This window comes from Microcaecilia unicolor, chromosome 9 (assembly GCF_901765095.1).
Source record: "Microcaecilia unicolor chromosome 9, aMicUni1.1, whole genome shotgun sequence".
Classification (NCBI taxonomy): domain Eukaryota; kingdom Metazoa; phylum Chordata; class Amphibia; order Gymnophiona; family Siphonopidae; genus Microcaecilia; species Microcaecilia unicolor.
Genome location: NC_044039.1, coordinates 224,429,260 through 224,455,156, shown reverse-complemented (window position 1 = coordinate 224,455,156; position 25,897 = coordinate 224,429,260). Strand labels below are relative to the sequence as shown.

The window sequence follows — 25,897 nt, the reverse complement described above, 5'->3', positions numbered from 1 at the left end:
TCTATCAGGGAGGTGTGTCTGTGGGGGTGGAGTTAGGGAAATCGGCCCCGCCTCCGGGCTCAGGCGGAATGTGCTGACTGTCAATTCCGATGTCGGGGTGGAGTTAGGTAAATTGGCCCCGCCTCTAGGCTGAGCTGGAAGGTGCTGATAGTCCAATCAGTTTTCCAGTTTCTAGAGGGAGGTGTGTTGGGGGTGGAGTTAGAAAAATGGCCCTGCCTCTGGGTTGAACCGGAATGTGCTGATAGTCCAATCAACTCTCTGATTCTCTATCAGGGAGGTGTGTTGGGGGTGGAGTTAGGAAAAATGGCCCCGCCTCCGGGCTCAGCCGAACGTGCTGCTAGCCCAATCAGCTCTAGCAGGGAGGCGTGTCGGGGTGGAGTTAGCGGTCCCGGACTCCCGGTGCTCAGTCTCCCTCCGCTGTCATTTCTCTTCCCTGCTTAGGACCCTCCAGCTGTGGAGCCGCTCTTTTCCTCCCGGTGGAAATGCCGGAGGAGGCCGATGCGGTCTGCGCTCCAGCCCTGCTGCCCCCCGGCCCCGGGAAGACTCAGGCGAACGGAGATGCGAGTTGTGCCGGCCCGGCCCCCTCGGCCCCCCCCCAGCGTCCGCTTATACAGGCGGCGCTGGGCTGTGCTGCTGCTCTTCAGCTGCTACTCGCTGTGCAACGCCTTCCAGTGGATCCAGTACGGGATCATCAGCAACATCTTCATGCGCTTCTACGGGGCGAGCGCGCTGGCCATCGACTGGATGTCCATGAGCTACATGTGCACGTACATCCCGCTGCTCTTCCCCGTGGCTTGGCTGCTGGAGCGGCGGGGGCTGCGGGTGATCGCGCTGGCCGGCTCGGCCCTGAACTGCGCGGGGGCCTGGGTGAAGACGGGCAGCGTGCGGCCCGACCTGTTCGGGGTGACGGTGCTGGGCCAGGTGATCTGCTCGGTGGCCCAGGTCTTCATCCTCGGCATGCCCTCGCAGATCGCCTCGGTCTGGTTCGGCTCTCACGAGGTGTCCACGGCCTGCGCCCTGGGCGTCTTTGGGAACCAGGTATGTTAAGCGTACAGCGCTGCGTACATACAGCCCGCAATTAGACATTTATTCGGCATTAACAAAATTGGAAAAGGCGACAAGATATTTTGATATTTAAGGTTGCAAAATAAAGCTTTGTGTGTATATGAGAGTTAATACTTGTACAGTTCAGAAAACAGTGCTCAGGTACTGGCCCATGTGCACCTGCAGGCATTAACTGAAAAAGAACCCAAATCCAGTACTCACAAAAGACCAATTGTAACCCCTGTGACTATATTAACTTTTCCACTTGTAATTCAGTGTCCCAACCCCTCCCTATCTCATTGGTACCCCCTCAAGCTTGGAAATTAGGCACTGGGTGTTTAACCAGGGCTTTTTTTGAGGGGGTGCTGAGTACCAGCAACTTTTTCATTGTCTGCTCAAATTGACCCATGTTAAACCCGTTTAAATGATAAATCTCAGGTTCTACACACCAATTCTGGCTTTTCATAGCTTCTGTGACTGGTTGCAGGGGGCCTGGCTGTTATGGGGTGGGTCCTCAGTGATCATCCCGCTCCTGAAGGGTGGCCTACCATTTGAGTACTGGCACTTTTTTTGCTAGGAAAAAACTCCCACTGTGTTTAACCCACACAGAAGAGGTACTGATCAAGGCGTGTAAAAGATCTGGGGTAGGAGAACAGGGAAATGCTTTCTGTGCAGGCTGTTGAATAAGCCCAGATTTCTGACACTCTCTCTCTCTCATGTTTGAATTGATTTGCACTTTTCTGATGTTCACTGATTCTAGACTCCGAGGTCAGACAGGTGGAGGAGTGTCAGGAGGGGGTCTAGTCTGGGGTGGGTAAGACCCAGGACCTGTGAGGGAAGGGATGACACCTGTTCATAGTAACATTGTAGATGACGACAGATAAAGACCTGTAGTACGCTCCATCCAGTCTGCCCAGCGAGATAAACTAATTACATATGGTATGAAGTGATACATCATACGTATACCTGATCTGGATTTATCCTTGCCATTTTCATGGCATAGACTGTAGTAGAGGATCCTGGGGGCAGGCATGTCCTATTTGAGGGGTGAGAGAGTGGGATGGAGGAGTATGTGTCACAGTGGTAGTAAGCATGTTCACTGATTCGTGCTGTCTGCTGATTCTCATGGTCAGGTGTGAGCACTGTGATTTCTCTGCTTATTTATGAAGAGCTGTTCATAGTAACACAGTAAATGATGGCAGATAAAGACCCCCACGGTCCATCCAGTCTGCCCAACAGGGTGGCCACCCATGTTACGAGCAGGGTGAATGAGCTGCAGTTTCAGCTGTTCTCTGCTTTTCCCAGAAGAGTAAGAAGTAGTGGTGATGTGTCAGCAGCGGGGTCACAAAATCAGACCGTTTCCAAAGCTTCCTGTTACGTTTTGCTGTTGTCAGCTTCCTTTGCTGCAGGTTTCTTTGCGGGTTGCTCAGGCTCAGACAGTTGGAAGATGACTCTGATTTTGTCCTATGTTGCTTATTCCTGACCTGAGGAAGAAGGTTCTGGCCTTTTGAGAAACTAGTCCAATAAAAAAGAAAAGTGGACTAACCCTGTTTAATGTGACCCGAGAATAATTTAATGCCTCTGTATCACTCCATGGTGCGACCGCTTCTGGTTGTCGTATCTCAAAAAAGATATAGCGGAATTAGAAAATGTTCAAAGAGCAACCAAAATAATAAAGGGGATGAACTTCTCTCATATGAGGAAAGGCTAAAGAGGTTAGGGATCCTCAGCTTGGAAAAGAGATGGCTGATGGGGGATATGATTGAGGTGTACAAAATCCTGAGTGGTGTAGAACAGGTAAAAACTAGTCGATTTTTTACTCTTTCCAAAAGTACAAAGACCAGGGGACACTCAATGAAATTACATGGAAATGCTTTTAAAAACAAATGGGAGGAAAAATTTTTTCATTCAAAGATTAGTTAAGCTGTTGAACTCTTTGCTGTAAGATGTAGTAACAGCGGTCAGGGTATCTAGGTTAAAAAAAGGTTTGGACACGTTCCTGGAGGAAAAGTCCATAGACTAAAGGCTACAGAGGTTAGGGCTGTTCAGCTTGGAAAAGAGACGGATGAGGTGGGTAGGGAGTCTGGTGGATGCAGAGGTAAAAAGCTATTGGCAGAAAGGGCAGAGCCTGTCTAGAATCTCTTTAGACTTTACTCTTTCTGTTTATTTCCAGGGTTTTTGTTTGAGTTTTCCTTGAATTTGTCACTGACACCTTGCGTGAATATCCCATTTCCTTGTTCTGTCTTTGGGGGACTCTGGTTCTTACTGAGGCTGTGGGGAACGTGGCATCTCGGGCTGAAAGCAGGGATTTCTGGGATGCAGGAAAAGCTGCAGTCCTGTAATTACAGAGATGGTTTGTATTTCTATTTTCAATATATAATCAAGCAATCCACGTGTTCAGAAAGTAGTAACACAGTATTGCAAAAGGAAAGGGAAAAGGAGCAAAAAAACTAACCAACTCAGAAGTAACTCCAATGCACAATTAGGCACATGAATGCCTCTGGGAAGAAGGAACTTAAGGGTGTAATTTGTGGTTGATTTTACATTGATGCAAGTTAACCTTCATATCAGTCCCAGATATACACTTTATTTTTTTTTATAACTTTGTTTATTCAAATTGAAATGCCATACACAATCTTATCGCTTTAAACAACAAAATATAATCCAAACTCTTCCCTTCTTTCCCCCAGATATACACTTTAAAGTGCCTAAGATACTGCAAACTATCTGCAGCAATACCCCAACTCCCTCATTCTGGGAGGGGGGGCACTTACACACACCTCACGGAATACTACTGCAAGGGGGTGTGACCTGGGAGGGGCCACTTACACACACCTCACGGAATACTACTGCAAGGGGGTGTGACCTGGGAGGGGCCACTTACACACACCTCACATAATACTACTGCAAGGGGGTGTGACCTGGGAGGGGCCACTTACACACACCTCACGGAATACTACAAGAGGGTGTGACCTGGGAGGGGCCACTTACACACACCTCATGGAATACTACTGCAAGGGGGTGTGACCTGGGAGGGGCCACTTACACACACCTCACGGAATACTACAAGAGGGTGTGACCTGGGAGGGGCCACTTACCCACACCTCATGGAATACTACTGCAAGGGGGTGTGACCTGGGAGGGGCCACTTACACACACCTCACGGAATACTACAAGAGGGTGTGACCTGGGAGGGGCCACTTACACACACCTCATGGAATACTACTGCAAGGGGGTGTGACCTGGGAGGGGCCACTTACACCTCACGGAATACTACTGCCATGGGGTGTGACCTGGGAGGGGCCACTTACACACACCTCATGGAATACTACTGCAAGGGGGTGTGACCTGGGAGGGGCCACTTACACACACCTCACGGAATACTACAAGAGGGTGTGACCTGGGAGGGGCCACTTACCCACACCTCATGGAATACTACTGCAAGGGGGTGTGACCTGGGAGGGGCCACTTACACACACCTCACGGAATACTACAAGAGGGTGTGACCTGGGAGGGGCCACTTACACACACCTCATGGAATACTACTGCAAGGGGGTGTGACCTGGGAGGGGCCACTTACACACACCTCATGGAATACTACTGCAAGGGGGTGTGACCTGGGAGGGGCCACTTACACACACCTCACGGAATACTACAAGAGGGTGTGACCTGGGAGGGGCCACTTACCCACACCTCATGGAATACTACTGCAAGGGGTGTGACCTGGGAGGGGCCACTTACACACACCTCACGGAATACTACAAGAGGGTGTGACCTGGGAGGGGCCACTTACACACACCTCATGGAATACTACTGCAAGGGGGTGTGACCTGGGAGGGGCCACTTACACCTCACGGAATACTACTGCCATGGGGTGTGACCTGGGAGGGGCCACTTACACCTCACGGAATACTACTGCAAGGGGGTGTGACCTGGGAGGGGCCACTTACACACACCTCATGGAATACTACTGCAAGGGGGTGTGACCTGGGAGGGGCCACTTACACACACCTCACGGAATACTACAAGAGGGTGTGACCTGGGAGGGGCCACTTACACACACCTCACGGAATACTACAAGAGGGTGTGACCTGGGAGGGGCCACTTACACACACCTCACGGAATACTACTGCAAGGGGGTGTGACCTGGGAGGGGCCACTTACACACACCTCACGGAATACTACTGCAGGAGGGTGTGACCTGGTAGGGGCCACTTACCCACACCTCATGGAATACTACTGCAAGGGGGTGTGACCTGGGAGGGGCCATTTACACACACCTCACGGAATACTACTGCCAGGGGGTGTGACCTGGGAGGGGCCACTTACCCACACCTCATGGAATACTACTGCAAGGGGGTGTGACCTGGGAGGGGCCACTTACACACACCTCACGGAATACTACAAGAGGGTGTGACCTGGGAGGGGCCACTTACACACACCTCACGGAATACTACTGCAAGGGGGTGTGACCTGGGAGGGGCCACTTACACACACCTCACGGAATACTACAAGAGGGTGTGACCTGGGAGGGGCCACTTACACACACCTCACAGAATGCTACTGCAAGGGGGTGTGACCTGGGAAGGGCCAGCACTTACACACACCTCTTATGGAATACTTGCAGCTACACAGCTAACAGCGAGCATGTCCCCCAGTCATGTAGCCACATAAATACCTGAATTCAGACACGTAACTGTGCACTTATGCCAGTTTTCTACCATGGCTCTTGCCTGCTGAACTGCCGATATAGAATTTCTGCTCAGGACGCATCACCCCAGTGCCCAGGTTTGGTTGAACTACAGAGAGTTACCCCCTAAGTGGCCAGAAAGGCTGTTAGCTGCTGGCAGGCTCAAAAACAAAAAATACTTAACAGCAACATAAGAACATAAGAGTAGCCATATTGGGTCAGACCAATGGTCCATCTAGCCCAGTACCCTGTTTCCAACAGTGGCCAATCCAGATCACAAGTATCTGGCAGAAACCCAAATCGTACTACAAATCCCAGGGCAAGCAGTTGCTTCCCCATGTCTGTCTCAAAAGCAGACTATGGACTTTTCCTCCAGGAACTTCTATCCCTCTGCCTGTTGGCGTACCTCAGGGTTCTGTTCTTTGTCCCCTCCTCTTTTCTATCTACACTTCTTCCCTTGGCTCATTAATCTCATCCCATGGCTTTTCCTACCATCTCTATGCTGATGACTCCCAAATCTACCTTTCTACCCCTGATATCTCACCTTGCATCCAAACCAAAGTTTCAGCGTGCTTGTCTGACATTGCTGTGTGGATGTCTCAACGCCACCTGAAATTAAATATGACCAAAACCGAGCTTCTCATTTCCCCCCCCAAACCCACCTCCCCGCTCCCCCCGTTTTCTATTTCTGTTGATGGCTCTCTCATTCTCCCTGTCTCCTCAGCTCGAAACCTTGGGGTCATCTTTGACTCTTCTCTCTCCTTCTCTGCTCATATCCAGCAGATTGCCAAGACCTGTCGTTTCTTTCTTTACAACATCCGTAAAATCCGCCCCTTTCTTTCCGAGCACTCTACCAAAACGCTCATCCACACCCTTGTCACCTCTCGTTTAGACTACTGCTGGCCTTCCACTTAGTCACCTCTCCCCTCTCCAGTCGGTTCAAAACTCTGCTGCCCGTCTCATCTTCCGCCAGGGTCGCTTTACTCATACTAACCCTCTCCTCAAGACCCTTCACTGGCTCCCTATCCGTTTTCGCATCCTGTTCAAACTTCTTCTACTAACCTATAAATGTACTCACTCTGCTGCTCCCCAGTATCTCTCCACACTCGTCCTTCCCTACACCCCTTCCCGTGCACTCCGTTCCATGGATAAATCCTTCTTATCTGTTCCCTTCTCCACTGCTGCCAACTCCAGACTTCGCGCCTTCTGTCTCGCTGCACCCTACGCCTGGAATAAACTTCCTGAGCCCCTACGTCTTGCCCCATCCTTGGCCACCTTTAAATCTAGACTGAAAGCCCACCTCTTTAACATTGCTTTTGACTTGTAACCACTCACCTCCACCTACCCTCCTCTCTTCCCTCCCGTTCACATTAATTGATTTGATTTGCTTACTTTATTTATTTTTTGTCTATTAGATTGTAAGCTCTTTGAGCAGGGACTGTCTTTCGTCTATGTTTGTGCAGCGCTGCGTATGCCTTGTAGCGCTATAGAAATGCTAAATAGTAGTAGTAGTAGTAGTAACTTGTCCAAACCTTTTTTAAACCCAGATACATTAACTGTTGTTATAGCATTCTCCGTTAGAGAGAGTTTCCTCCTATTTGTTTTAAAAGTATTTCCATGTAACTTCCTCGAGTGTCCCCCAGTCTTTGTACCTTTGGAACAAGTAAAAAATCGATTTACTTCTACTCGTTCTACACCACTCAGGATTTTGTAGACCTCAATCATATCTCCCCTCGTCCATCTCTGTTCCAAGCTGAAGAGCCCTAACCTCTTTAGCCTTTCCTCATATGAGAGGAGTTCCATCCCCTTTATCATTTTAGTTGCTCTTCTTTGAACCTTTTCTAATTCTGCTGTGTCTTTTTTGAGATACGGCAACCATGGAGCGATACAAAGGCATTATAGTATTTTTGGTCTTATTCACCATCCTAATAATTCCTAGTATCCTTTTTTGGCTGCTGCCGCACACTTAGCAGAAGATTTCAGCATATTAACTACAACGACACCTGGATCTTTTTCTTGAGCGCTGACCCCCAAGGTGGACCCTAGCATCAGATACCTATGATTTGGATTATTCTTTCCAATGTGCATCACCTTGCATTTGTCCACATTAAATCTGATCTGCCATTTGGATGCCCAGTCTTCCAATTTCCTAATATCTTTTTTGAGATACTGTGACCAGAACTTAATGCAATACTCAAGGTGCGGATGCACCACGGAGCGATACAAAGGCATTATAGTATTTTGGGTCTTATTCACCATCCGTTTCCTAATAATTTCTAGCATCCTGTTTACTTTTTTGGCCGCTGCTGCACACTGAGCAGAAGATTTCAGCTTATTCTCTACAATGACATTCAGATCTTTTTCTTGGGTGCTGACCCCCAAGGTGGACCCTATCAGGTAATTGTGATTCAAATTATTCTTTACAATGTGCATCACCTTGCATTTGTCCACATTAAATCTGATCTGCCATTTGGATGCCCAGTCTTCCAATTTCCTAATATCTTCCTGCAATATTTCACAGTCTGCATGTGTTTTAACAACCTTGAATAGTTTTGTAGCACTGGCAAATTTGATCACCTCACTCGTCGTCCGATTTCCATATCATTTATAAATATGTTAAATAGTACCAGTCCCAGTTTAGATCCCTGCGACAGTCCACTGTTCACCCTCCTCCATTGAGAGAAATGACCATTTAACCCTACCCTCTGTTTTCTATCCAATAATCCACACCAGAACCTTGCCTCCTATCCCATGACGCTTTAATTTTCTCAGGAGTCTCTAATGAGGAACTTTATCAAAAGTTTTCTGTAAATCTAGATATGAGATCTGCCATTTGGATCCCCAGTCTTCTAAGGGCCTCTGGAAGTTTTTCACAATACTCTTGCTATGTAACAACTATGAATAACTTTGTGTCATGAGCAATTTTAATTACCTCACTAGTTATTCCATGTCTAGATCATATATAAATATGTTAAAAAGCAACGATCCCAGCACAGCCTCTGGGGAACCCCATTATCTACCCTTCTCCATTGACAATACTGACCATTTAACCCTACTCTCTGTTTTCTATCTTTTAACCAGTTTTTAATCCACAATAGCACATTACCTCCTCTAGTTCTACCGCCTTCCCGTCGCCGGAAAAGGTTTGTTTGCGGATTAATACCTTTCAAATATTTGAACGTCTGTATCATATCACCCCTGTTTCTCCTTTCTTCCAGAGTATACATGTTCAGGTCTCTCCTCATACGTCTTGTAACGCAAATCCAATACCATTCTCATAGCTTTTCTTTGCACCTCTTCGTCTTTTTACAGCCTTAAGACTTGATGCGGTGCAAAGAAAAGCTACAAATATGGTATGGGATTTGCGTAACAAGATGTATGAGGACAGACTTGCTGACCTGAACCTGTATACCTTGGAGGAAAGGAGAAAGAGGGGTGATATGATACAGACGTTCAAATATTTGAAAGTTATTAGTCCGCAAACAAACCTTTTCCGGAGATAGGAAGACAGTAGAACTAGAGGACATGAATTGAGTTGAAGGGGGGGCAGACTCAAGAAGAATGTCAGGAAGTATTTTTTCACGGAGAGAGTGGTGGATACTTAGAATGCCCTCCTGCGGGAGTGGTGGAGATGAAAACGGTAACAGAATTCAAAAATGCGTGGGATAAACACAAAGGAATTCTGTTCGGAAGGAATGGATCCTCAGAAGCTTAGCAGAGATTGGGTGTCAACACCGGTAATTGGGAAGCCAAGCTAGTGCTGGGCAGACTTCTACAGTCTGTGGCCTGAAAATGGCAAGGACAAATCAAGGTCAGGTATACATATAAAGTAGCAAGTTTATCTTGTTGGGCAGACTGGATGGACTGAACAGGTCTTTATCTGCCATCATCTACTATGTTACAATCTCACTATCCCATGACTTTCTAATTTCCTCAGGAGTCATTCATGAGGTACGTTGTCAAATGCCTGTTGAAAATCCAGATATAAAATATCAACTGGCTGACCTTTATCCACATGTTTATTCATCCCTTCAAAGAAATGTTGTAGATTGTTGAGGGAAGATTTCCCTTGACTTTCCATGTTGGCTTTGTCCTAGTAATCCATGCCTATGTATGTGCTCTGTAGTTTTGTTCTTTATAGTGGTCTCTATCATTTTGCCCTGGCATCCACATCAGGCTAACAAGTCTATAATTTCCCGGATCATCTCTGAAACCTTTAAAAAAAAAAAATCGGCGTTACATTGGCCACCCTCCAATCTTCTGATACCGTGCTTGATTTTAAAGATAAATTACAGATTACTAACAACAGCTCTGCAAGTTCGTTTTTCAGTTTTATACCATCCGGTCCAGGTGATTTGGGAGAGGGACAAGGTAATAGGGAAGCTGAACTGTGGGGAAGGGGAGAGGAAGAGGGATCGTGCCAGGGAATAGGGAGGCTGAACCGTGGGGATGGCTAAGCAACCACAGGGGTGAGAGAGGAAAAGGGTCTTTATGGAGAAAGCTTGAGAACTCTCTAGAAGGAAGAGCATGTAAAGGAGGTAAGAGGCAAGGGAGGGAGTGTGAGAAGTGGAAAAGACTGTCAGGAACCAGGACTGGATAGATGGTATGTAGGTTCTAGAGGACCTAGGAAGAGGTTAAGAGGTAGTAAAGAGACAGAGGACTCTGGGTCGATTTGAACCTTTTACTTAGAGAATTGCATTGGTTAACTGTCAAGGCAAGAGCAGAATTTAAGCTGTGCACTTTTATTTTTAAGATTACGGGGCAGGACCATCCTATCTGTGCAATCTGGTCAGTTTTTTTTTTACATAATCCTATAGAAAGGAGATTTCAAAACCAGATGCTTTTACTGTATCCATCAGTGAATCACGTCCAGTAGGGCTATAGAAATGATTACTAGTAGTAATCAGATTAAACTGAAAAGGCAATTTGATTTGCTCCTTTTTTAATCAAGCTGCATTAATATGCAAATCTCTACCACTGGAGATTTATTTATTAAATAAATAAATATACCGAATGTTCTTTTGCTAAGGTTCTATCACCCTACCAATTTCCCGTTGTCTCTTTCCATTGTTCTTTTCCTTGTCCTATTCCCTAACGACACCTTGACTTCGTCTCGCTTAACTTCTCACAATGGAATCCATAACTGATTGTAACAAACTGCTTTTCCATTATTTACAATGTATTGTAAGCCACACTGAGCCCGCAAATAGGTGGGAAAATGTGGGATACAAATGCAATAAAATAAATAAATAATTATGGGGTGTGAGAGAAGGTGGGATAAAACCTGTCTGCAGAAGCACAGAAGATAAAAATAGAGAAAAAAGGTGAACGGAGAGGTCAGTGTCAGACAGATATAAAGCAGGAAGGAAAGAATACTGGAGGTAAGAGAAGAAATGGAAAGGGGAACCCTGAGAAAAGAATTTAGGAGAAGACTGACTCAAGAAGAGAGCAAAAGACTGGAAGCAAACCCTGCTAGAAAAATAACGTGTGCAGAAAATGGTGGAAAAGAAAAAATTATGTGAACTTTTTGGAGATTGAAATGTTTCCTCTCTTCTGCTTTTGTATTTTGCAGAGTACACTGGACAGTGTTGTTAGTTTTTTTTAAATTGTAGGATATTAACTTTTCCTTGCTTGCCCATAGTATCCACCAAGGACTTGTTTTATTTGTTGGACATTCTGAAAATATGTCAAGCATAGGCGGTCGGTGGCCCAACTGTTTGGGGAGGCTAAAGGGGGCGGGGTTAGGGGTGGAGCCAGGGGCGGAGCTTATATACATAATTGTCTGATAACACAGAAAAAAATAAATAAAAATAAAAGTCAGAATACCTTTTATTAAATTTAGATATTAGATATGTATCATATGTCAAAGAATAAAGTGGTTGCTCAAAGCATATACTAAGCACAATCGCTCAACTGCAAAACACTTTGTGCAAAAACACACTCAGAACCTTACTGTACCATAAATATTACACTGGGCAGAACCTAATACACCAATATACCACCCATACGGAAAATGCAGACTGTCAACAATATGAAACAAGGGATCATATCATCACAATTCTCATGTAGAGCCACAAAACACCCTAATTCATGTTTAATGTGGGATAAAATGCCATAAATAAGTAAATAAATATAAACTTTTAATGTTGAGCACCTGATTCTCAAAGCGGACCTATTCCAAACACTATAATGAAAATAAAATGATCTTTTCTACCTTTGTTTGGTGACTTTTTCTGATCATGCTGGCCCAGTATGATTCTGCTGCTATCTGTCCTCAGTGCAGGTCAGAAAGTCATCCTCCTTAAATATCTCCCTGGCAACCCAGGACACCTCCAGCCAACCCCCACTCTCCCAGCAGTAAGGTAAACAAACCATAAACCAATTTCTACAATTGGTTACACAAGGCTAGAGGGCTTTCACTGTAGCTCCTGCTGTGAGGATGGAGGTAAATCAACAATTTAAACCCCTCAGAGCACAGCAGGGGAGGCTTAGCCTGTCCAAGCCTCTTATACCGGGCGCCTATGATGTCAAGCTAACTACCTCCATTGGTTGGAGCATAATATTTGTCTGCTTAGTAGTTCAGCTCTCAGTTGCAAGAGGAAGCTGGTGTTTCAGTGGATGCCTTAAATGTAACTGTTTTATTTATTAGCATTTATTAACCTCCTTTATAAAGAGATTCGTGTTACTCAAATCTTCGGAATGTGTGGGACTGTCAGAGGCCACTGTCATGGTGATTTTTCTTCAATCATCAGATAGAGAGTGGTTTCTTACATTATATTTTAGGAACAGACTTAAATTGTTCTTAAATTGCAAAATCTGTGTGTTCCCTGATGTATCATAAGAAACTCATAAAAGGAGGAAGTGGGGGAGTAGCCTAGTGGTTAGTGCAGTGGACTTTGATCCTGGGGAACTGAGTTCTATTCCCACTGCAGCTCCTTGTGACTCTGGGCAAGTCACTTAACCCTCCATTGCCCCTGGTACAAAATAAGTACCTGAATATATGTAAACCGCTTGGAATGGAGTTGCAAAAACATCAGAAAGGCGGTATGTCAAGTCCCATTTCCCTTTCCCTTTGCTCTGGTGTTTTACAGTGAGGAGGGGGGGGGTCTCCTTAAAATTCCTCAGCAAATGCTATAGTGGATTCAGCCAAGGGAAGTTTTGCCTCACCAATTTGCTTCATCTCTTTGAAGGCGTGAATAAACATGTGGCTAAAGGTAAGCCTGTTGATGTAGTGTATCTAGATTTTCAGAAAGCTTTTGATAAAGTTCCTCATGAGAGACTCCTGAGAAAATTAAAGAGTCATGGGACAGGAGGCAAGGTGTCGTCGTCGATGATACGCTGAAACCTTCTGCTCAGTGTGCTGCTGCGGCTAGGAAAGCGAATAGAATGTTGGGTGTTATTAGGAAGGGTATGGAGTCCAGGTGTGCGGATGTTATAATGCCGTTGTATCGCTCCATGGTGCGACCGCACCTGGAGTATTGTGTTCAGTACTGGTCTCCGTATCTCAAAAAAGATATAGTAGAATTGGAAAAGGTACAGCGAAGGGCGACGAAAATGATAGTGGGGATGGGACGACTTTCCTATGAAGAGAGGCTGAGAAGGCTAGGGCTTTTCAGCTTGGAGAAGAGACGGCTGAGGGGAGATATGATAGAAGTGTATAAAATAATGAGTGGAATGGATCGGGTGGATGTGAAGCGACTGTTCACGCTATCCAAAAATACTAGGACTAGAGGGCATGAGTTGAAGCTACAGTGTGGTAAATTTAAAACGAATCGGAGAAAATTTTTCTTCACCCAACGTGTAATTAGACTCTGGAATTCATTGCCGGAGAACGTGGTACGGGCGGTTAGCTTGACGGAGTTTAAAAAGGGGTTAGATAGATTCCTAAAGGACAAGTCCATAGACCGCTATTAAATGGACTGGAAAAATTCCTCATTTTTAGGTATAACTTGTCTGGAATGTTTTTACGTTTGGGGAGCGTGCCAGGTGCCCTTGACCTGGATTGGCCACTGTCGGTGACAGGATGCTGGGCTAGATGGACCTTTGGTCTTTCCCAGTATGGCACTACTTATGTACTTATGTACTTATGTGGAATTAGGAATTGGTTATTGGACAGAAAACAGAGGGTAGGGTTAAATGGTCATTTCTCTCAATGGAGGAGGGTGGAGTGCTGCCCAAGCAGAAACAGGAAGTAGTTGTGTTAGAGGTGGGGCAGAGCGCGGTGGCAGAGGAAGAGTGCCGAGGAGGCTGAATTTCATTAAAAGCAGTGTGATTTAATCACTCGCTTGCTGGAAACCCTCTGCCTAGAAAAAAACCAACATTTTAAAGTTAGACCAGGAAGGTGAGGGAGACGCCTGACAGGGGTGGAGAGATGGGAAGAAATGCTGGGCAACGGGGGCCCCCTGGAGCTGTGGGGCCCAGGGCAGCTGCCCTGTTTGCCCCCCCCCCCCCCCCCCCACAATGCTGGCCCTTATTAAGGTCCAACCTCCAGAACTGAGCAACACTCAGTGTGTTCACTAGGGTCCAAAAGGGTAATGTTTTCTCCTTTTCCACCTGCTGCTAATACCTCTCCTTAAGCAAATGAGCACAGGGAGCTTTCCCAGTTGCTTTACTGACAGACAACACCAATGTCATTTGAGATGATTATTCCTAGATCCGTCTTTTTTTTTTTTTTTGCAGATTCGTTTAGCTTTTTTGATGTCCCTTTTTCAGATGTTTTTTTCATCCCTTCCTGCATGCCTGTTCTGTTCAGTTACAGACTTGTCTTGTCTAGTAACAATTGTATTTTCCCCTAAAGTTCCTCTACATGTTGCCAATGAAAATTTTGAAAGTAACTAGTTCTAGTACTGAGCCGTGGGGTACTTAGGAGCCAGCTCTGAGGATCCAGTGGGTGCTGAGGAAGCTCCTTCATTATGTCCGGGGAGGGCTTATTTGTATTGTGTCTGCCACCCCTGATCATTTTGAAATGTTGGCATGTATGGTGGGATACTGCAGTAGTCTGCTTTCATCAGAGTGGATGTCCTTCCTTGCTCTGTATTTCAAGTCTACCTGTTCCACTCCACTCGTGTATCACTTGTTTATTCTTTCCAAAAATACTAGGACTAGGGGACAAACAATGAAGCTACAAAGTAGTAAATTTAAAACAAATCAGAGAAACTATTTCTTCACTCAACATGTAATTAAACTGTGGAATTTGTTGCCAGAGAATGTGGTAAAAGCATTTAGCTTATTGGGGTTTAAAAAAAGGTTTGGATGGCTTCCTAAAGGAAAAGTCCATAGACCATTATTAAATTGGACTTGGGGGAAAATCCACTGCTTATTTCTAGAATAAGCAGCATAAAATATATTGAACTTTTTGGGGATCTTGCCAGGTATTTGTGACCTGGATTGGCCACTGTTGGAAACAGGATGCTGGGCTCGATGGACCTTAGGTCTGTCCCAATACGGCAATACTTATGTACTTATTCATCCAATACCCCGTCCAGTTTACACATTTCCTGTTTTCCTTCCATGCTGTCCAGCATCTTTATCAGTCTTCTCAGTGAAGTTCTACTGAAATCCAGATAGGTACTGTGCCTCCATAGTCCACCACTTCAGTCACCTCGTTAAGGAACTCAGGATTGTCTGGGAGAATTGCTCCCGGCTGAAGACATGTAATATACTTGTTTCAGGTACTGCACTAAGTTTAACGTCATTTCTGAAGTATTACCAAGCAGTTTTTGCCTAGAATTATCTACCAGTTGCTCTTACATTTCATTCCGCAAATATTTGAAAACCTATCTATTTGATAAATATTTGAATAATCATTAATTAGATTAATATTAAGTATTATATATTTTATAGGGCTTTTGTCCTTTGTAACATTCTATAAATGAAATAGATTGTATTCTGCTTTGGACCTTTGTAGGGAGTAAGTGGGTTACAAATGTTAGATTGGATTTCCCGCAATTTCAGCTGGACTATTGAGTCTGTAGTCGCCAGCCTCATTCTTCCTCCTTAAACGTCATGTTCAGGGCTTTTTTTGAGGGGTACTTGGGGGTACTGAGTACTGGCACCTTTTCCATTGTCTGCTAAAATTGACCCATGGACCCCAAGTTTTAATGAAAGAGCTCAGGCTCTACACACCAATTTTGCCTCGTCATAGATTCTGTGACTGGTTGCAGGGGGTCTGGCTATTGTGTGTGTGTATGGGGGGGGGGGGGGGCTGGCTACTGTGGGTGGATCCCTCAGTGATCACCCCACCCCTGAAGGGTGGCCTTGCATTTGAGTACCGGCACCTTTTTCACTAGAAAAATCGAACTGCTTACGTTTAATGAAAGCGAACATAGTGGTGAAGACAAAAACAGTGATAGAATGTACATGGAGGATGCCTGGTAGTTAAGATGATGGGAATAGAGTACTGCATAATCTGAACAGAGCAGCGGGTACAACCCACAGCAGCACTGTGCTTCCAAGAAGGCATTGGGGAATGTACACGGAGGAGCAGCTGTATTCCTAACATCAATGGTATAATCGCATCAGGCCTCCAAGAAGACTGGGAGACCTACATGATGGGAGCGTGGAGAGATCCAATTTTGACCTGGAAGGACCCTTGATGTTAGCTTAAACTTTGGTTGAAGCTGGCTAGTTCTCAAGTGTTGGAGGCTGTGTGTCTGCCTTTCTGGGTTTAATAGGTAAATGATAAAGCAGCTTCACTTTCAATGAATTTGTTAAGTAGAGGAGTGTGGGAGCCGTGTTAGTCCACTCTTAAGGTTATCAATAGAAATCAAACAAAATAAAACATGGAAAAGAAAATGAATTTGTTACAAACTCCAAGAGTGGACAGTGGGATCTTGGAATAGTAGGGAGCTGCATTTTCCCTTTTCCCAACACTGATTCAGATACACTCCTGTAATGGGGGGGGGGGGGGGGGCGATGGCGACGACAGGAAATTTACCTTCACTGCAACTCAAACAGTGCTGCAAATTTCCTTCTGTGTGTGTGTCTTGAGGTGGATATTTGGATATAGAACAGTAGAACAGGAAAAACCTCTACGATGGATTCACACAGTACACAAGGAGTAGAGGCTACTCACAGACTAGAACAACTCTGGAGATGATGTTGTTGTAAATACTTTATTGATTATTCAACAACATTATCGCCAGAGTTGGTCTAGTCTGTGGTCAGCCTCTACTCCTTGGATATTTGGATATATGCATAGGGTTGAAGGTATCATGAGTGCTGCATTAGGGTTTTTGACATCTGCATGGGAGGGAAACGGTTCCAGAAAACAAACCCTACCAGCAGCAAACCTTAGACCCTGCTCCTAGGAACCCTCTCTCCCAACCCTGAACAAGAGGTCATGTAGAGGTTACTTTCACAATCACTTGTGCATCAATGGAACAAGAGTGGTGACAGAGGAAGGGAAAGTACTCAGCCCTGAACAAGAGATCATGTTCCCTGTCATAACTACTTGTGCATCCCTGAAGAGAGAAGTAACTGAGGAAGGGAAGCTACCTTTACCAACCAACAATTTTAAAGGTCTGATCGTATTATAAATGCACTGTCTTAATTTGTTTAATGCAAATTGTAGTTATGGAAACGGTGCATTGTTTATAAATGGCTTTTTCTTTGAATTGTGCCATATTTTGTCACTGTATTTCCATTTGTCGTAAACAACCCTGGGTTTTTCCTAAAAGGGTGAGGTGTAAAATGGATATCTTTGAATAATTTATTCATATTGTTCTGTGGGATAACCTTGTAGCAGTCACACACGGTTGATGAGGATAAAGACCGAGTCTCAGTCAAAGAAAAACATTTACATGAACTCCTCATGCAAATAGGGCGAGTGGTTGAGACAGTCTGCTGAGATACTGCCTTTCAATTCAGAGCAGGGCTTCTGCTAACAGGTGAATTTGTCAGCACACCCACGTTAAATTAGATATAGCTGTCTGTATAGGAACATGGCAATAGATTGGTAGCAGTAACACAGATGTTATGGCCATGCTTGTGGAGATGGAGGACAAGGTTAATTTATTAACGGGGTCCTTTTACTAAGGTGCGCTGAAAAATGGCTTTGGGTGGTGTTAGGCGTGGGTTTTGGGTGCGCACAGAATTATTTTTCAGTGCACCTGTAAAAAATGCCTTTTTAAAAACTTTTGCCGAAAATGGACATGTGGCAAAATCAAAATTACTGTTCATCCATTTTGGGCCTGCGACCTTACCGCCAACCATTGATCTAGCGGTAAAGTCTCACGTGGGGCGGTAATGACCTACCCACACCAAATGCCACTTGGCGTGCGTCTGTTACGTGCGGCTGAAAACAAAAGTTCTTTTTCAGATGCGCGTGCCAAAAATGAAATTACCACAAGAGCCACGCAGTAGCCGGGTGGAAACTCCATTTTGGCACACGTTGGGCACATGTAGAGTCTTACGTGGCTTTAGTAAAAGGGCCCATGTTTTTTATATACAAGGTGAGGCAAAAAAATTCACCCCCCACAGTTTTTTGCACTTTTCTCGGGAGTCGCTTTGAATTTCAATAAAAAAATGTACGTGCTTATATAGTCATTGTACTTAAGTATTAAAGAACATTGAATTATCTTAAACTATGTTGATGTTACTGACATTTTAGTGTTACTGCCTAGCAATTTTGGCGTGTTAAAAATGTTTGTGCTTCAAACAGTAGAATAACGTCATTCAAACTATACAATTAACTATGTGTCAGAATATTGCCGTCACACTGACCCATTTTCTTCACGGTTCCAAGCTTCCAGTATCACCTTGGATCCAAAACCTTGTTCACACAGTGTCTGGATTTATTTATTTATTTATTGCATTTGTATCTCACATTTTCCCACCTATTTGTAGGTTCAATGTGGCTTACATGGTTCTGGAGAGATGGTTACAGATTCCAGATTAAATGAATACAGAGTGCGTAGTGTAATTAATTAGAGGTTGCGTGGTTCGCCCCATACAGTTTATATGGGGTGGAATTGGGTGGCGAAAGGTTTGTATTGTTGTCCGTTTTCGTGATTGTTTAGGGGTTGTGTTTCGGTAGTTTGGGCGTTGTATAAAGACTCATTTTGTCCAATACTGACGTGATCCAAAATGTTTTTACAGACGTTATCTGTAAATTGTCATATTATTAAATACAACTTATCGAAATGAAAATGATTGTTTACACAAGTCTGCGTCACTATGACATCATTAACAGTAAGCTGGTACCCTGCTTTTTTTCCAAATAATTTTTAATTTCATTTATTAAAATGAATATTCCGCTCTTATCCATGGCAGATTACAGATAATGGTAGTTTTACAATATTAGAAAAAAAGTGATTCAATAAAAAATGATAAAATTATAAAAAGTAAATGGGAGGTGGAGGGTTTTTAGACTGGTGATGCAAAATGTAGTCAGTAGACTAAAAAAGACACTGATTAAAAACTGAAGTCTTTTCCTCCACAATATTATATTACATTATATCAAACTATTGCATGGGTTTAGCACTGACTTGTGCTCTGAGGTTAAGAGTAAAAATGTAGCTATAGCAGGCATGCATTTTATGGTGATATTTGAAGATTTGAGCAAGCTAATTTGCCAATCTATTTTTACAGTGCAAACATTTGTGAATGTACAAAAATCACTGGGTACTCACACTAAAAAGTCTGTAACTTCATCTCGTTTAAAGATAATCTCATTCCACTTGGCACATAAATGTAGATTGTAACAATATATAAAGCTGTACAGTTTCACCTTGAAATTCCAAGCGGTTCCTGAGAAAACAGCAAGAAGCCTCTAGGCGGTTACTTTTTTTGCTTCAGACTGTGTATTTTGGTATGATTTTAGCACGTTTTATGCCTCACTGGACCCCCGGCCATTAAACGCTGCACATGCAGGTCCTTTTTTCCTATTATAAGGCGATGTTTGCTGAGAACTTTTGGCTGCTGCAGGAGCTGGAAAGGTACAGAGTTGATGCTGGAAGGATTCAGAGATAAGCTGGATTCCATCTTCCAGGGAGAAAGAGGGCAGATCAGCTGACTAACAATATCCTAGGCTCCTGTGCTCCGAGATGGGATGTTTCCCTAAGCAGTATGTTCATTAAAGTTGATGATGGATGATTCACCTCTTTTACAAGTACCCATATAGTCTAACAAGTTCTGTCCGAGTAAGTAATGGACTGAACAACTCTATGCAGGGTCAGGTACTTACCTTAGTTGCCCATCTGTTCCAATTTTGACCTGTGGATCGTTACAGTTACCTTATCATGGTTCACCCTGACATTCTCCCAAAATAATCCCCCTTGTGCTGATTGCACTACAAACTCCCTAACCCTTAAGGCCTTAAAAAAAAAAAAAGCCAATGACAAAGCCACCATAAAGAGGACCACTTCTAGCCCAAAACTGCACATTTGCCGTAACAATCCATCAAGATCTGATGAGTAATTGAGTGCCTCAAATCCAGCGGCCATGTCTGCAGCCTCCCCCAATCTATTGCCTTGGTAAAGAAGGCAAGACTCGGAATAAGCCCAGTTATCTCTCCTTTAAAATGCCGTATTCTATTGCGCATTTTCTTGTTTTACTGCTCAATGATTAATTAAAAGATTTCTATATAATGAGAGAGAGAGAATCAGCTTTCCAGTTATCACAACCTAGGACTTATCCTTGGCTTCAAACAATGGCTCTTAGGCATTGGTGGAATAGAAACATAGAAACATGACGGCAGATAAAGGCCATATGACCCATCCAGTCTGCCCATCCTCTGTAACCCCTAACTCTTCCTGAGGCAGCATGGGCAGAGAAATTAAAGTTTGGTTCAGTTCTGCAAGTGATGGAGGAATGTCATCTGGTTTAGATTATTTAGAATGTCTAGCTTTTGCTAGGCTACAGGTTAGAAAGGTCAGAGAGAAATGGAACTTTCACTGTCCCTTTTTGGGGTTAATGTTAGTTCAAAGGTATTAGTTTACCACATCTGTATACCATTATGAGCCAGGCATATTGCAGGCAATTTAAAGGATTAGTTTAAAGTGCTTAGAAGAAAATAGATTTAAGAAGTTCTTGATAGATTTAGAATTTGTCTTATAAGGAATTCTGATTTCTGCTTATTTTAGAATATGTTTTATTCTGTGTAATTAATAATTCTATGTAGAATATCTTTTTAATTCAGTGTTACATCAGTGTCTGACTTTCAAGTAAGATTGCAGTTGAAAAGGTCATCGTCTGGTTTGAATTATCCACAGTCCTAGCGAGTTCTGTGAAGGAAGCTAATAGGTGAAAGAGGTCAGGAAAAGTCAACTTACTTCCTTGATGGATTATAGCAAAATATAGGACTGTATGCCATTAAGCAAGACTGGCCCCTTAGCCCCTCAATGAACCCAGTTTAAGCTATGACTGGGATTATGTGAATAATAATAAAATGCCAAGAGATAGGTGCCACATTGTCTAGCGTGAGAGGCCCCAGGTCATAGGTCAGTTTAGGATATGTCTGGAAACTATGTAACTGATATTTTGGAAATATATGTATAGAGATGATTGGTTCAGACAGGGTAATCAATCTATTCTTTACCATCTGGAAAGTAAGGGGGGCTAGGAGGGGGTTTAGAACTGTATATAACTGGGAGCAGAAGCAGCTTACGTCAGAAGAAGGAGCTGAGAAGAAGAGAAGAGAGCTGAAGAGGACAGACAGAAGCCACAAGACACAGAGAGCTGAGAAAGAGAAGAAGAGACTTAGTGCTGATGTTCTACTTTGTTTGCTGGCAAATAAAGAAGATTTCTCTCTCATTCTGGTGTGTGGTGTTTGACTCCTGAAGTACCACAGATTCTGCTAACAATAGTGGTAATTCCTGCAACATTCCTGTTCCTAAGCGATCCCACATGCTTATCCCATGCCTTTTAAAATTCTGGAACAGTCCTCGACTCCACCACCTCCACCGGGAAGCCATTCCACACCTCCACCACCCTTTCTGTGAAATAATACTTCCTTAGGTTACTCCTAAGCCTATTCCCTCTTAACTTTGTCATATGCCCCCTCATTCCAGAGCTCTCCTTCATTTGAAAAAGGCTCTCTTTCTGTACATAAATGCCCTTGAGATATTTAAACGTTTCTATCATGTCTCCTCTCTCCCTCCTCATGAAATTACATTGGTTCCTTCCAAACTTAAACCACACACTTCTACTTTTCCAGGTAATTCACAGGACTGCAAAATCTTGTAGAACTTTCTTCCAATAAAACAATTGAAGCTGAACCACACCAGGCATGTACAACAAACTCTGACACGAAATAACCACATATGCTGTACTTGAAATCAGGGGTGTAGCCAGACCTTGAGGTGGGAGGGGGCCAGAGAACAAGGTGAGGGAGCACATTTTGGTCACCGCCCCGCTGCTGCCTCGCTTTGCCCCGTCCACCGCCGCCGCAAATACCTTGGCTGGAGGGGGTCCCCAACCCCTGCCAGCTGAAAACTTCGTCCAGTGCTGGTCTCTGGCACCACCGCATAGCCTGCCTTGATCTCTCTTCCCCTCACATTGAGCATGCTCAATTTCACTAAAAGGAGCTTGCCCGATATGAAGGGAAGAGAAAGCAGGGCAGGCAATGTGGTGGAGCCGCCACAGACGAGTGCTGGATGAAGTCTTAAGCAGGCGGGGGTTAGGGACCCCCGCCAGCCAACCAGGGGCCTAGAGCAAATTTGGGGGGGGGGGCAGGCCCCCGTGGCGCCACCTAGCTACGCCACTGCTTGAAATGGACTCCCACCCCTCCCCCAAAATTGATCCACAATGCATGTGCTCTTTATGGTCTGGTTAAAACGGCAGTGTTTGTGCTGTTAAAATTGAAAAGGTGTGTACTGACTACTGCAGCTAAGACCATGAGACCCTTGGCTCACTGAGAGTAAGGTCAAAACAATGTTAAAAATCATTCCAGTAGATCGTTGTCTTTTGTTTGATCCAGCTACTGTCCTGGTTTGTGCATTGCCTGCCCTGTTGGTAAGTGTTCTCTCTTTACGGTGTTCCTCGTCCTTCTGTCCCAGTTCTCTCAGTACAATGCTCTCTTGTCTCCTTCCCTGACAGTACTGAACTCACAGGCATGTCTACTCTCTTCCCTCCAGCTTGGCATCGCAGTGGGTTTCCTCCTGCCACCGGTCCTGGTTCCAAATGTGGAAGATTTGCAGCTGCTCGCTCACCACATTAGCATCATGTTCTATGGCACAGCCTCTGTGGCAACGGCGCTGTTCATCCTTGTCATTATTGGTAAGGAAAATCCGAGGCATCGGTGGTAAGACTCTGGCTTCTTTACATAAGTACATTAAGTATTGCCATACTGGGACAGACCAAAGGTCCGTCAAGCCCAGCATCCTGTTTCCAACAGTGGCAAATCCAGGTCACAAATACCTGGCAAGATCCCAAAAAAGTACAAAACATTTTATACTGCTTATCCCAGAAATAGTGGATTTTCCCCAAGTCCATTTAATAACGGTCTATGGACTTTTCCTTTAGAAAGCCAGCCAAACCTTTTTTAAACCCTGCTAAGCTAACCGTCTTTACCATATTCTCTGGCAACTAATTCCAGAGTTTAATTACTTTAGTGCTTTCTTTTTCTAGAAGTAAAGGTTCCTTAACTTGGCACTCATTTTGAGGGGAGGAGTTGGGGCGTTCCTCCCAGTGCCCTGCACCTCCACAGGAATTCCACACTCAGTCAGTGTGATTCTCCACCCTTCCCATTCTTCCTCCTGCCAGTAGGAGGCATAACAGTTCTGTTACTGGCTGCTGCCTCTTCTGCCACCTTTATGACATATGAAGAGCATTGGGGGAAGGGAGGGAGGGAAGGTAATGAGAAAGAAAGAGGCCCCACCAGTGTTTTTCTCTGTCTCCCTCCCTGCGTTGCTGGTGTTCTGTCTTTGTGATTTATTGTTTATCACAGATTTGATATACCGCCTAATCCGATGTACAGGGCAAAGCAGTTTACAAAAATACAAATTAAGATATAAAGTTAGAGAATGAAGGCCAAAATTGATAGGAAAGTTATAAACCAAACAAAAGCGGATAACTCTGTGTGGACCACATGCATTAAGTTAGGTCACCGAATGCTCTGAAGCACCACCGAAAGCCATGCTGGAAAAATGGGTTTTAAGAGTGATCTTAAACTTCGTAAGATGTGCTTGCTGGCTAAGAAATGTATCTTACAGTACTGGACGGTAAAAGACCCCCCAGCATACTGGCATTGGAGAAACCAGTTGCATCAGCTAATTTCCTGGGAGGCTGCCGAGATTAGACACTCGCAAAGAAAGAGAGTCATGTTTCTGGCCATTTGGGGTCCCTATCTACGCATTTTAAACTCTAGAGGCCGGAGCTTACTTCTAAATGCAAGGTGAACTTCCTATATTGAATGGATAAGTTCCTTCAGGTTGGAAAGAGAGGGGAGGGAGGGAAGATGGGGGGAAGGGGGGAAATAGATTAGTCTGGGGGGGGGAGGGGGGAAGAGAAAAGGTGGGTTGGGGGTTGGGAGAGGGAGAGAGGGGAATTTATAACGGGGTTTCTTCTGGTTGTTATATAAAATTCAAAAATGCTGCATATTAGTTAGCAAACGGTTGTATAGTTAATCAAGGATGATACATGTTGTATGCAAAGCCCAGTAGGGCGCTGTTTATTTCTGCTGCAGAATCAATAAAAATCATTTAAACATAAGAGTGATCTTAAATTTGGGAAACAATTGTTTACATCAAATACGGGGATGAAAGTCATTCCACAATTTAGGTGCCAAAAATTAAAATGCAGAATGTCTGGTGGGTATCTAAGGGCACGAGATGGGGCATAGAGAAGGGTCAGGGGTAATCCTGTATAGTATTGCTCTGTGGTTAGACAAAGAATTTTAAAAGATATTCAGTAATGGATATGGAGCCAGTGGAAGCGAATGAATAAAGCTGTGAGTTGGTCATATCTCCCTGCAGAAAAGAGAACTCGTGTTGCAGGAATCTAAATGAGATTTTTAAAATGCGTGAATGAGGGTGTGAAATGCTGTGAAGTCAAGAAGACTGCGTGGATGATGCAGCCTAAATAGTACTTATCATTTCTATAGCGCTACTAGACATACGCAGTGCTGTGCACTTGAACATGAAGAGACAGTCCCTGCTCCACAGAGCTTACAATCTAATTAGGACAAACAGGACAAATAAGGAATAAGGGCAAGAAATCCAAGTTCAAGTACATAAGAGATGTGGGACTAGAAAGATCACTTGGAATCTAAGATAACTACCGGATAGCAGAAAAAATGACCATAGAAATTGGAAGATTAAAAAGAACTGGGTAAGAGACCAGTCACCCAGCATGACTCTGTTTTGCCAGGATTAAGGACTAATCTGTGCTCTTTTAAGCAAGAGGCAAGGACAATGCAAAGTTGTAAAGATTTGATTTATTAGACTTTATATTCCACTTTATAGTAAAATGATCTGTCCTCCAGTGAGTGTCCCTCAACAAAGGCGTCACATGGCCAAATTTTTCCTTCCCATAATAAGCTTGATGGTTGCATTTTGTCATGACTGAAGATGTTTAATATTGACAACCCAAAAGACCCTGATAGACTTAATTGCAGTAATTGAGTCTAATCAGAATTAGGGCATGCATTATGACCAAATTACCCTGTGTCAAAGACGTAATTATTGTAAAAGCATAACCCAGTGATTGGCAAACTGTGGTTGGGGTCAGAGGAACAGGGCTGTTCTCCCTCCCTCTGCACCAGATCACGGCTCCTCTTCACCTCTGCCCAAAATTCCCCTTCCCCCTCCCTCCGGAATGGTCTGTGCATAGCACACAGATAAGTTTCCCATGTGTATAAAAAAGCAGAGAGACCACCACCTTCACTGGTCCTAGATCTCTACTTGCAACTCCCGGTGTAAGAGTCCAGCAGGAGGTTTACGGTGCTGAAAGAGACCACCGTGGCCGTCTCCAGCCTGTGGGTGTCCCTGTGTCCTGCAGAGACGGCAAGCACCGGCCATAGAAGCCAACCTTTCGGAACGATTAAGGATGCCAAAGGCAACACAAATTACCCTTCCCTGGACACAGTGAAGGTGCTTGCTCAGATTGGGGGGGTGCTGGGGTGCTCGCGCACTCATTCCCTACAGAGCTGGCACATTCGGCACCAACTGCTGCAGGTGGTCTCTAAAACCACCGGCTCATCCAACCGAGACAAGAGGAAGGAGG

General features: G+C 44.4%; 1 protein-coding gene across 1 annotated transcript in view; it reads left to right on the top strand.

The window, feature by feature from the left end:
• Window positions 1–616: 616 nt before the first annotated feature.
• The window catches only part of FLVCR2 (feline leukemia virus subgroup C cellular receptor family member 2), a 97,567-nt gene continuing 72,286 nt past the window's right edge, over window positions 617–25,897 (top strand). The window contains exons 1-2 of the mRNA XM_030214467.1: window positions 617–1,038; window positions 22,810–22,951. Of these exons, the coding sequence (XP_030070327.1) occupies window positions 706–1,038; window positions 22,810–22,951 (475 nt within the window). The 5' untranslated portion in view covers window positions 617–705. The remainder of the gene's footprint in view (window positions 1,039–22,809; window positions 22,952–25,897) is intronic.